The sequence below is a fragment of the Corvus moneduloides genome, chromosome 3 (genome assembly GCF_009650955.1).
Source record: "Corvus moneduloides isolate bCorMon1 chromosome 3, bCorMon1.pri, whole genome shotgun sequence".
Classification (NCBI taxonomy): domain Eukaryota; kingdom Metazoa; phylum Chordata; class Aves; order Passeriformes; family Corvidae; genus Corvus; species Corvus moneduloides.
In genome coordinates this window covers 93,117,737-93,131,579 of record NC_045478.1, presented here as the reverse complement: position 1 = coordinate 93,131,579, position 13,843 = coordinate 93,117,737, and the positions used below count along the sequence as shown (strand labels likewise).

Genomic DNA, 13,843 nt, shown 5'->3' with positions numbered 1-13,843 from the left:
TAAGGTGCTAAATATTTTGAATCACAAGCTAACAGTTTGTCTTGACCTACTAGAAAGAGCCATTTTTATAGCAAGTACTATCTTTAATGCTTACATGATGTTTTCTGTGGCTTACCCTCTTCAAATGTAATTGTGCTGGGGTAAAAAAAAATAACACTTTTAGCCACTAAAGTCATTTGCAAAATTTTTGTGCTTAGAGTTTGAGAACGGTTACCATTTTGACCTTGGAGGAAAAAAACCAATGAAAAAATCAATATAGGCCTGCATTCTCTACTCTTCTCACCAAAATGACATAAATACCCTTTTTCTGGCATCTCCAGCACGAGTTTCTAGTTTTGCATAAGTTTCAGTTATGTTGGCCCGTATTCCCTCAACGGAGGCCAACTGCATGGTGCTCCACAGCACTACTGACCATGACCACTCCAGTGTAAGAGCAAGGCAAGCAAAACCTTCACTCAGACCATACTTATCTCGTTGCTGTAGATATACCAGCCAATAATTACTTTGATGGAATTACATTTCCAATTATCCAAAAATATTACTTTCTCTTCCTTTCTTTCTCCTCGGGCAAACAGCATTAAATGTTGAAATCTTTTATTTCACAGGACTTCAAAAGAAAAGTTCATATGCTCCCCACAGACAAAATGATAGAAACATTAATACTTAAGTCTGCAATTTCTTTTAAAACACACATGGGCTGTTCTTTTCTCATCTATCAAAATGAATATGCAAATCTAACAGAGGAATAAGAATTGACTACAACCAAGACAGGTGTTTCTCAGCAAGAAACAGAGAAGTTTCTGAAATCCCTACAATCACTTTCCACTGTCCTACCCAGTTTTTCCTCTCCTGGTAACTTCATTTTTGGGTTATTTTTCTTCTTTTTTAGCCCATATTATGAATTTGGTAGTACTGAAAAATGTTATGCTAAGAGTGCCACAGCATTAACATCCCTGCTTAACCAACGGCAGCAAAATTAGGAAGCAGACTACCAGTTAACTTCCCAAATTCTACATTTGAAAGGATATCTATATGCTTCAGTTTCTTCTGACACCAAGAATTTCTAAGTCAGCACTAAGTATGTGGAATAAACATGTGTGGCCACTGCAACCTAGAATAAGGCCAATTTGAATGGAATTTGTTATGAAGGAGATCAACCTGTTTGGCTTTTAAGAAATCCAAGTGCAACTTTATAATGAAATGCATTCACAGATAATAAGGAAGTTGCAGAAGCAAGAGACCAGACTTGTGCAGAATTAGTTCTGGGAAAATACAGAAAGTGCTCTTGTTGAGTATTAAAAAGAAAAAGCCAGTAGAATTATATTATTCATCAATCAAAATTCTAACCTGTCTTTTCTAGTAGCCATGCAAACTGTAGACAAGAACAACTACCACTGATCAGTCTCTTCTATAAACAAATCCTTACCTAAACCAGCTGGTTTTAATTGTCTTTACAGATACAAAAATAATCAGTTACTCACTACAACCAGCAACCAAGATACCAAGTCAGTGCAGTCAGCAGTATGAAAGGATTTAAATTAGCTAAATGCAGACCTGCCTGGAAACCTTGTCACTGGATTCCACCCTAAAGAATTTGCTCTGCAGGCTTTAAGTCAAATACAGTAATATAATACCTATAGAACCCATTTCTAATTGCTTGGCAAGAAAGATTAGTTCCTGAAATGACAATAAAACTTGTTAAATACAAAACTACTACTACTGAAAGAATATACATGAGTAATTCTATTGCACTGCTGTACTGCTGCTGACAGGCTATTCTCTCAAGTAAATGATGTTTTTGAGCTTAGTTTCTGGCTTGATGTGTGAATCAAGATATCCAGAAAGGGAAATGCAGAAAAGCCAGCTTAAAGACTCAAAACCATCTCATAATAGAAGGACAAGTTGAAAAAAAAGATATTTGATTGTATTAGAAAAATCCAAACCAACTTCTCTGCACCTCTGTGACGCTCCAGAAGAAATTCTAGCTACTCCACCACTCACAAAGCTGTGAAAGACCCAGTCTCCACAAACTTGGTGCAGCTGATGAAAACAAGTTGTTTAGTGTCATTTGAGATGCCTCAGGGCACATTTACGGCAGCTGTGACACATGGTTTTCAGAGAGAGCAGTGCCCTGTGGGTCAGAAGCTGAAAGGGCAAAGCGAGGTATTCTTGGGAACCTCAGAGTTAACACACCTATAGTGAGGCTAGTGAATCAAGTCCCACTTTTCCAAGAAAAGAAAAAAATCTATAGGAAGCATTTGAAGGATGTTAATTTGATTCTTGGAAAAAAGGATGCAGATGTGGGTCTTTTTTTTTAACTTCAACTGACAAATGCTGCTGTAGGAGAAAAAAATGCTGTAAGACTACAGAAAGTATATTGTTTTGTAAAGTGGGCAAACTTGCAAAAATGGAATAAAAATAAGTAAACTGGATCCCAAGCAGAGCAAGATGGCATCAAGACCATCTCAGAGCTCAGTAATTTGCACTTCTGTAGCTGGGCAACTGCTTTCTCAGAAACCTTAGCACTAGAATTGAAGAGGACAAAGATGAGAACACCAGATAATTCAAGATGGGATAAGATACTGGTAGAAATTAAGGCCAGGCAACACTGGAGAAATTAAAACAGAGACACTGGGTAGATGAGAAAAGGAAAAGTGAAGACAAAGGATAAATAGACTCAAGCATATGGATTAGAGACCATTACCAGTATGTGCAGCCCAAACAGGTGAAAAACGGGGAAAGAGCAAGGTGGGAAGGCACTATGGTAATACCACTGGGGAGGCCTAACTTAAAACCTTCTAAACCTCTCTAAGTCCACACTTGTACATAGATACTTCTAAGGTCACTTCTCTTGATGAAGAAATACACTATCTAAGACTTAAAACTGCAAAATCTTCTGTAATTTACTTGCTCAAGAGAAGTCCAGAACATAAGAAAAAGTGAGCAAAAGTGAAAGTGATTATTTAAAACGGGAAAATATTGTTGTAAACTTTGTATTCAAAGAACAAATAAATATAGTGAAAAGATTAGACTCTCTCTTGACACTCTCATTAGGTACATTCATCAGATAATGAACAGGTTATTGAGGGAAAAAGATTTATTACTTCTGCCACGTAAAGCCAGAGGCAGCCAACCTTTAGAAAACACATTGCCTGGAAAAATCTTTGGTATGTTGCATGACCCAGCAAAAAGACACTTATCACACAGGTAAGGATAACACCTAAGTATAATCTGAATTACAGCAACTGGAAAGTCCTTCCCGTTAAGAGCCTCAACTAAAACACAGCCTGTGTAAAATAACCTAATGGTGCACAAAACACTAACACATGCATTGTAGCAACATACTTATGTGAATCTTAAATCTTACAGTAACTTGAAAAATCATTTTTACAATTATTTATTGGCACAATAAAAAGTGTTTAACGAATAACTTGGCAAAGCAGCCCTTAAAGGGGCAATAAGGAGGTCGGGTTGTTCTGTATACTTATCTTTTTGTTTGTTCTTAATTACTTCCTTAAAATAGAAAGCCACAAGAAGACTGGATGAACCTACTGAAAGAGTTCCATCACAGGAATAAAAACAGAAGGAATTTTGTACCATGTTTTATGGGCAATATTCTTAGACTAGTTAGGCAGCAAGAATGATTTCCTCTGCTAAGGCCCATAACTAAAAAGAGTAAGAAACTAACAAACAAAAATCAGAAGCAAAAAACGAAAAACTAAGCTTCAAATGAGACAAAGGAAATGTTCCTCAGGATCAAGGAAACCAAAGTGGTGGCAGTAGAACCCAGAGCTATAATCCACTCACATAAAAACAGTGAAAATCAGACAGAAGATGAAAATACTAGAGTTCAAGAGGCCACAGAGAACAGTAGCATTGCAAGGGCAACACATTGTTTAATCACTGTGAAATTCCAGATGACAGCACTCAAGGTCAGAGAGGGAAGGAGGCATCAGTGCCTGAAAAAGAAAATGTGACGAGCAAAAGAAAAAAAAAAAAAAAAAAGTCAGATTCCCTAGCAAGCAGCAATGAAAGCTTGAGTGAAAAAGGAAAGCCAAACCCAAGATATTCCAAGGTTTTCTGGAACAAAACTGCAATTTGATTCTTAATGTCATATTTTAATTATAAAGACTATTGCAGCTTATAACTCTGTTTATCCTGACAATTTCTGCTGATATCTGCCTTGATGTTTTATCAACTAAGACCAAAGTATCTGCAGGAGTTACAGAACACTTCACCTCAAAATACACAAATAGTTCCTCAGAAAGAATACTAAACTTTTCTAAGCAGATACTGCTGTTCAGTTAACAATAAAGGATACCTCTGCAAACCACACAAAGTAAGTTTTGTTCTAGGAACACAGATTCAGCCTCTTACAGGGTATTACAGACAGGCTTCCTGAAATTAAAACTCCAATTAAGAACTTTGGAAAACTCAAATACAGAGAAACGTATGGAGCTTAATGCAGAAACATTGAGTAGTGGATGAACTTATAAAAACAATATAGATGTCTCAGATTTCAACTGACAGTCTAGCAAGACTAGGCTCAAGTTTTCTAAGTATTCCCACCATGAAAACAAACAAAAAAATTACTTCCCTTACAGAAGAAAATAAAGCAAAAGTGCCTCCTTGAAAGCATCACTGGAAAATTTCTGAAGTGTGATGGAAGACAATTACTATGATAAACTATTTATCTTGAACATTGCCATAATATTTTCTCCTATATAAAATTGTGGGTATCTCCAAGGTCCCTGGCTGGAGCTGAGTAACTGTTCAATGTAACATTCCAGCAGCTCTGCATACACGCAAAAGTAAGGTGAACGACATCTTAAAAAACCCCATTAAACAAGCCATTCTTATGTCACAACATGTGTGCTCCTACCCAAGTTTACAAACCAATTCTTTTACACTACAGGTAGCTAGCCTTGCCTGCAAGTACACTTTCTCCTTTTTCAAGAAGCTGTGAACTTTCTGGTGTTTTGGAAAACAGGACTGCACTGTGCAGTTACACTTCCCTAAAGCTGCACACCAACAGTTTCCAACACACTGGGATTGCTACGAGGGTGCCTGTGCAGTGGCAGCAGTTATGATTGATGATATGCAAAGACCTAATCTGTTGCAAAGAGGATATAACACAAACCACAAAGGAACTACACACTTCAGCCTGTGTTTGGTACCACATCTGATGCTGAACACTTTTAGCCAATCTTTTCATTCTGGCAGATTTCGCAACTTTCCTTTGCAGAAAGACTCTGCCCTTGAAAGATAACATATCCAGCAACTGCTTCAACAAAGTATCTAAACATCTCCGTTTGCACACTATGGCTGCCTTCCTCTGACATCATTACAGATCTAAACACAAAATTATTAAAGCTTTCTTGAATCTGCTCATATCACTATTTATTCCACTTGCTGTGAGACTTAATGATTCACAGCATTTTCAAACACGTAACACTGAAATGTGGAGGATTATTAGAACTTGAATTCACAGCTGTTATTAGATACCTCTGAAAAAGATACACTTGTTTACACCATTTTCAGTTGTCTTGGGTAAAATACATAATACGGTTAAAATGTGTGGTTTGGGCTTTACAAAGCTGGAGAGAGCAGCAGCACTGTAGCTTTTTTGTTTAATTGCATATGTGACATAAAAAAAAAAAGAACACTGGAGAAGAAACTCCAGATTTCTTGATACTGAAATGTAATGCATATTCCATAATCATATTTCTAGGTACTTGAACTGGACTACAGTCATTTAATATATTAATATAGTCTTTATGCCTGTGCACTTGCATATGGGATTTCAGTCTATCCATTTTCTTTTACGGATCAGGAACAACTTTAGCCTCTACTTGAAATAAGACATCTCTCAGAATGTACAAACATGGACCTGTGCAAGAGAAGATGGTCCCATAGAACATGATACCACTCTATAAAGCATGTCATGCAGTGAAGCTTATTTTGACTGCATCTTGAACATAGTCATCAAACAAGACTCAAGTGGAATCTACTACGCACTGCAGAACACATCAAAACTCAACAGGCTGAGTTTACCACATTGTAACAATTTTTTAAATAGAAGTTCTACCTGGGAGGGCAGTCGGCTTCACATAATACAACCATGATTTACAAGAATTCTGAACAAATGCAGAGCTACTTCTTTTTTCTTAAAATAATTGCTAGCTAGGACTTAAATCTTCCAATTTTATTTTGTGAGAAAGAACAATTAGTAAGCCTCTTGAGCCATAATTTCACATATTTAGAAAAGTCAAAATAGCCATAGTAGGCTGATACATGAGCCTGGCTCCTCTCTTGAACACATGAGTAAACTTCCAGATCAACTTCTGGGAAAGACAACTTTCCTTACAAGTGCCAAATGGAAGCTTTAGGGTACTTCTAGAATATAAGAAGTTTAATTGTGTTGATTTCTGGTCATAAAGAATAAGGACTTCCAGTGCATGTCATAATGTAAAAAGAACCCGAAAAAACCCCCAAAACTGCAGAAGGAATACAATAACATTCTTAATATTTAAAATGTCTGGGAGACCTACAGCATGTGTATGATGAACTAAATGGATACTATCAAAGCAGTGTTTTAAATGCTTACCATTTCTGTTCACACCAAGTACCTGCTCCTCCAGATAGCATTCTTTCACAGACTCTCAGGATAGCTAAGGCTGGACAGCACCACTGGAGACAGCCTAGTCTAACCCCTCAGCTCAGAGCAGGGTGGACAGAGGAGATTGCTAAGGGTCACGTCCAGCTGAGTTCTGAACAGCTCCAAGGATGGAGATACACAAACTACACAAGCTCTCAGCACAATCTGTTCCACTTTTTGACCATCCTTGCAAAATAATTTTTATTGCGTTTGAATGGAATTTTCTACATTTCAATTTGTGACCATTTTCCTTCAGTGACTGCCACTGAGATGAGCCAGGCTTCTTCATTTATCCCCATCAGATATTTATAAACATTGGTAGGATTTGCCCTGAGCTTTCTCTTACTAAGAAGCCACAGCTATTTTGGCCTCTCCTCATACAACAGATCCTCCAGCTCTTGATCATCTTTGTGGCCTTCTGCTGTACTCATTCCAATGTTCATATTGCTCTGGTAACAGACAGACCAGAACTGGACATAGTACTCTAGGTGTGGCTTTACCCGAGTTGCCCATAATCTATAAATGCCAAGCTTTGAATTTTACTTTATCTGAAATTCTTCATCCTCTTTCATTTTCCACTTGTTAGAGATAAAAAACAACACAATCATTTTTCAGCAGCTCAAGTGTTTAGAAAATGTTACCTTCTAAAAATATACAAAAGCAAATTTTATTCTAATCCTTTGAAACAAAACACCAACTAAGACAAACAGAACACATACTAAGAATGGGCAAATGAACTAGCTGTCTACAGGTCCTCTAAGCATAAAGATGATTTAAGAATACCACTAAATCAGAAAATTCAAATTCACATTTCTCTAATCTGGTCAATTATACCAGTCATTGTTTAAAGATACCCAATAAAACAGCAGACTGACATATTTTATTGGAGCTTCATAAAGAAATACTCCTAAAAGAGACAGAAAGAAACAACACAAAACATATACAACTTAAAAATGAATCTAAAAATGGTCATGAGATTGTACTAGTCATAACATTTTATTAGAAGTACCAGGGGGATAGGTTGTGACTTTTGGCTTTTAGAACTAATTTTTCAAAACTGTAGTCTCACAGAAGCCTTTAAACTTATCTTAAATATTACATATTCTTGATAGTTGTGTGTTCTTGGAACTGAAGCTTTAAGAGAAAATAACAAACACATCTATCTCAAAACTCATAAAGTTAGACAGACACACTGGAAAATTAGTGAGACACAGAACAATGAAAGAAAAGCCAAGATGCAGCTGCAAGATTTTTTTAACTTACATTTGAGTGTTTCTCCTGCATAAGGGATATGTAGTTTAAAACGATCACAGCTGGGTCCAGGGGTCAAGGATGTGCAGCTAAAAATGAAGATAAGAGAAGAAAGAATGTGCTAAGCAGTTACAGATGGTAGCAAACACTAACATTATTCTACAGGATACAAATGACTAATAGTAAAGATATTGTGACTACTACAAATACTCATCCTTATGAATCTGAGGAAGAAGAAAAAGTGGGAAAGATGCAGGATGCCCATTCTCTTTTGATCAGCAGTTCCCATAATAGCCTAAGAAATGTTAGGATTTGTGCCAACTCTCTCCCATTTTGTAAAGAAAACATACATGCAAAATGCTCTGGTCTGAGTGTGTAATCAGAATGCCATCAATTAGTCAGTCAATGCCATCAAGTTCTCTGCTTTGTATACAATTTTGCAAGTCACAACTCTGTATGTCACAGCAACATGGTTACCTGCTCCCTATCCCTGCCACCCATATAACTGGGATCAATCTTAATTTTAAGCCACCAACATTTATTAATTTTTTACCTATTATAACATTAATGTTTTCCCTTGTGGAAAAGTCTCACAGTAGTCTTCAAGCAGGCAAATTTCACAATCAGCTGTCTGAGGCTGTAACAACTGAGCACATATGTTCTTGGTCCGTGACTCTCCTGTTTATGTGGAGCACTGGGACAACAGCCGGGCCTCATAGTGGTAAGTGAGCATTTAATGAATAGAAAAGTCACTGGAAAACTGTTTAGTGCCTAGGCCAGAGATGACCAACTTTTTCATAGCTTTTAAGTCATAGACCAAAATTTGCAAATAACAAATCCCAAAATCTCAGCTGTAAAAAGAGAAACAGGGATACACATTGTTTCACTGGCAGGAATGGTATCTCTGCTGTGGGCTGCTGGGCATCTGACGAGTCCCAGGAGCAAAAATACTGTTCATTGCTTTATGTTTCTAGGGATCTTGAGAACCCTGAAATCTTCTCGCCAGCCTAATATAATTGAGAATTGTTCATAGCCCCAGCACAATTGTTGCAGGCCACCTAAAGATCAAAGCCATACTGGTCAACTGTAAGAAAAACAGTGAGTAGATAAGAAGGTAGACAAAGGTAAAATAACTTGCCTAAACTTATATATCAGGTCACTGGAAGAGCTCTAATACATATCACTGACAACGTATTGAAACAAAACTAACATTTTCTGGGCTATACACACAGCCAAAAGCAGAAAGATGGGTAGGCCAGAAAATTTTTAAGAATTCTGATCCTACCTTATTGGAAACAACATGGTAACTCCCACAGCTCTATCTGTCACCCTGCACAAGAGGGATCATGGCAAATGGAACAATCTTAATTCTCACTCACATACTCAAAACAGTTCAAAGAGCCATGTCTCTCAGGTGCTGGCTCTACAGTCTCTTTTCCTATTTCCACTTGCAAGTTATGGAAACCATATGCACTAACTTCAGACTGTTTATATTCAGTGAGCTACAGTCAAATTTGTGCCTGCATGTAGCTTCCTCAAAAAGTAGCAACCCTGAAACTACAGATCAATTAACTTAAATGAAGTTTCCACAAAAATACTAGAAAACATAAGCAAACCGCTTATGTGCACCTAGAATCTAAGACAGATACAATTAAAAGTCACATGCAGTTAACAGCCTGCACTGATTCAGCAAGAATACACCATATTTTTTCAGTATCACTACAGAAATTAGATAACTGCCCTTTCAAACCAAAAGGAAGAAACTCATGTCCTATCTCTGCTTTAGAAAGGTTTTTGCAACATCTTGTGAGAGCAGCATGCGAACAATCTAGAAAGACAGAATTTAGATAGAAGTCCTATCAGATATGTGCAGACTTGAATGGAAAGCAAGTTCCAAAAAAAGATTAGTTCACATCTTACTTCATCCAGGAAGAATGCCCTGAGTTGGTTCTCTTCTGCTGGAATAATACTTCACATTTTATTGAAAGACTGATGATGGAAAAAAAATGATGCTTGGTGAAACCTGCTGATGATGCAAATGTGAAAGGGAATACAACATGTTGGACAATAGAACCAAAGATGAAATACGTTTTGATTTAATGGTTGTACTACTTATTTTTAAATTTCATCCAGGCACGGCTTATTAAGAAAAGTGAGCATCACCAGCCTCCCTGGGAGTAAAATCAACTTAAGAATATGAAAGATTGGATCCGTAGTGCAATAGAAACAAGAGAATATAATTTTTTTCCAAGCTGCACTTCTTTAGTAGGTGAGAACAGCAAAATGGGAGTGCCCACTGTAAGGGTGTTTGAATGGCCGTGGATGAATTTAACAGCTGTACTGATATTATTGTCTACTTCCAAATAATTTCTATGACTTACAACAGATGTAAGGCCAATCCTAGGAAGCATACTGAAAAAAAAACCCCAGAAAACCCTGCAACATAAAATATCTTTTTCAAGTTCTAAAATATCTCTGCAACATCATTTAATATTTAACGAAAATTTCTTTCAAAGTATCACAGGTCACAGTCTGAGACATTTCTCTAATACCATAAAAATTACACTATCATTAGCTTTTCAACAGACACAAAAATTTCTGATCCCGCAAATACCCTACAATCTTTTCTTTTAGCACAATGGGCCATTTGGAAATACTTAAGGAAAATATAATATTCTTTAACATTAAAATAAAAGCCTGATTTAATGGTAAATGTCCCTAAAAGCAATACTAAGTACTTTCCTATATTATTGGAGTGCACTAGAGATGTTTTTAATTTTACTGGTCTAGAAATGATAAAAAGTGACAGTGTTAACATTTTTTTCCCCCAGATTGCTCTGGCTGGGCTGCACAAGAGACTTCAATAACTGAAACAGGCTGAGCAACCAAGCAGAAATCTTATATGCATCCATTTGAAAGGAGGCAGTTTCTTTTTAGAATAAACAGCAAAGGAACAAAACTCCTAAGGCAAATCAAAACTTTGGTACATGTAAGAGTCTATGTGTGACCTTATTTCAACAGAAACCCCAAGTAATGGCCTGGCTATGGACATTATCTCCTGCTTGAATTTCCTTAACACACAGAACCTCTTAAAGTTATATACATGTCAGACCCTGACACATGACCTCTGTCTTCCCCAAAACGTAAGAGTTTTGTTTTTTGGAAATGTGATCCTTGTCCTTAATGTGGTCCACACAAAAGTCACACTTGAAAGGGAATTACTTGTAAAGAAGTCTGTTTAAGATTATTTGTTGTCCTTTCTTTACAGGGGACTGACATACAGAACAATAAACCTGGTGTTGAAAACTAATTTCATAAGCTGACTCTATCTCATGATATATGGGTGTGCTATCTCCCTCTTTATTCCTGGAAAAATATTACACTGGCTTGCATATATTAATCTAAGTAATCAATATTTTACATAGGAAAGCCACTGAAGCAAGAATTAATGCTCTGGTGCTCAGAGCAGTGATACATCTTTCTTAGTCTTCATGAGATGATTAATGCTATACCACAAGATCTCCCACAATGGTTTCCCTACAAAAATATCAAAGAATCATCAACTTGAAAAGTTTCCGGGAGCAAGGAATATCGTTAAGTGTATTGCTTAAAATCATATTGCCCTGTTCAAGGGGGCTGTGCTGAGACTTATGGGTGGAAATTGGTAGATGGAACTGAGTATACAGCAACCGCAGCTGAATACAGCTTGTTCCCTTTCGCAGCAGATTTTAGCTAAGTTCCTTGAGCAAATGCAGCAGATTAACTTGAGCTGAGATACATGACATCCTTATGAAGTAAGTATTCCAAGTAGGAGACAAGTAGAACATTCCTTCACTGAGTGTTTGATGCACCTTACAGATTGCCTGTGACTATTGGGAAAAGGCTTATTTCACAGTTAATACAATACACATAAACTAAACTGTTCTTATTCAAAGTCACTGTTAGCACCAGATATTTCGTTGTAAGTGTTCAGAATTCTTTACCAGTCACAAAAAGAAACAAAAAAGGTTATCCAAACAAAACAACAACAACAATAATAACAACAAAACAAACCAGGAAAGTCACTCAGTTTTGCTGCTTGGAATAAGGCCTCAGTCTATAACAATAGGTATAGTACAATGTATTTTTCTGCAAATTGATCCTTCTCCCCAGAGAATTCTAAAAGCCTTTAAGAATGCAGTTCTGCTTGAGTTTAACAGCAAGGTTTCCTCTTATACCAATGTATTTGTGATTGGCTGTATTGTTGAATTGAGACTTCTTCTGTTTCGTTTAAACTAAAAAAACCCCCCATTTTGATACTTTACAAAATTGAAGCCACAATGATATGGAGGACTCTGATAACCCTAGATTTCAACAACATCTTCCCATCAACTAGTTTTTTAAAACCATCACCTGAAAGCATTCCCAAGAGAAGCAGTTTTAAATTACTTGCGCTCTGGTAAGATCTTATCCAAAATTATGTTCTGTGACAGCTGATGGGATCGCAACGAAACAAAAGCACAAGTGTTTATCACCTTAATCCTTGAAGTCAGGAGATTAATGGTTATTATATCCAAAGACCTTAAAAAAGCCACGAAAACCCAAACCCATCAAGAGCTCTCTTCAAACCCACTACTTCTTATCCCAAAATTCCAGTCAGAGGTTTGTTTTTTATGCCACTCCTAAAATCTCCTTCTTAGAACCATATTAGCAAACATCCAGAATTGCCAACAGAAGTCTAATAGCTCTACAGGAAAAGGAGTAATCTCCTTTTTATTTCTTCTTTTTTTAATATGTGGTATAGGTGTAAGCCCAAATAGTCATGTCAGATTTATCTGATGACTATCAAATTTACAGATTAAATTTACAGATTAAAAACTATGCACTCTTCCTTCATAGATCACACAGAAGCTTTACTGCCTTTACTGTCAGAAGACAAATCATCAGTGAATTTTACTGTACAATAGCAAAGTCAAATTAGACGAAGAACTTTAGCCTCTATAATTTCAGGAACCTAATATTGCCACTGCCTAACTTGAATAGTCAGAGATGCAAAAGCTTCTTTAATCTCATGATGCTTAGGCTGCTACACTCGCTGTTCTTGAGGATCAGCACTTCTTTGGAAAACAGACAACTGTTTTTTGCTCACCAGACTCCTGGCGCAAAAGCCAAGAAAACTTCACACTCCATTAAAGACACCTCGATGGAGAACACCGCTAAAAACCAACCAACACACACAAAGAAAAGCAACACCACAGAGTCAGTTCTGAGCACTGGCTGTATTCCCAACCCTTCCCACTACACCTAGGATATGCTTCCTACTGTTCCTATATGTGTCCTATAAAGATACTGTTATGGGGAAAAGAGGTCAAGTTACTTTCATAATACAAGAGGCTAAGAATGAATATTATTTTAGGAATGATGAGACACAGTTCAATCAGAGTTCCAGAGGCTGAAGGTTTTGCCAGCAAGAGTCAAATACAGTTAAGAAGCAAAGACAATTTGATTGTTTGTTACTAATAAGAGGCAGCAAACTCAAAATTCCACCCAAAACTTTTATATGGCATTTGCTAAGAAAAGCACCTCAGTGTTCAATTCCAGTAGAACAGCCTTTGTCGACACCTTCAGATTCTTATTTCCTCCAATTTTTGTAGATGGAAATCTGCTCCAGTGTTCCTTGAAGACACAGTATTTAATCCCACTTAATTAAGAATTAATTGCAGAATTCACAACAGATGGGTACACCATGTACAGAGGCATGATAATAATTAAAGTGTGTGGAGGGTGGAGGTGAATAGAAGGAAGGCCAGCAGGTGACAGGTTTTTTGCAAGGAACAGGAAACAGAAAAATGGTGAAAATCACATTTTAGAGCATTGACACTGATGACAAAACCCTGTATCAGGTGGTAGCTCCCTGCAGCACCCCACAAAGCTTTACAAGCTCCTACACAGTAT

General features: G+C 37.0%; 1 protein-coding gene across 2 annotated transcripts in view; it reads right to left on the bottom strand.

Annotated features, from left to right (window-relative positions):
• The window catches only part of BABAM2 (BRISC and BRCA1 A complex member 2), a 173,198-nt gene that overhangs the window by 144,041 nt on the left and 15,314 nt on the right, over positions 1–13,843 (bottom strand). For both annotated transcript variants that reach the window (XM_032102780.1, XM_032102779.1), the window contains exon 3: positions 7,922–7,998. In XM_032102780.1, coding sequence (XP_031958671.1) covers positions 7,922–7,998 — 77 coding nt within the window. The remainder of the gene's footprint in view (positions 1–7,921; positions 7,999–13,843) is intronic.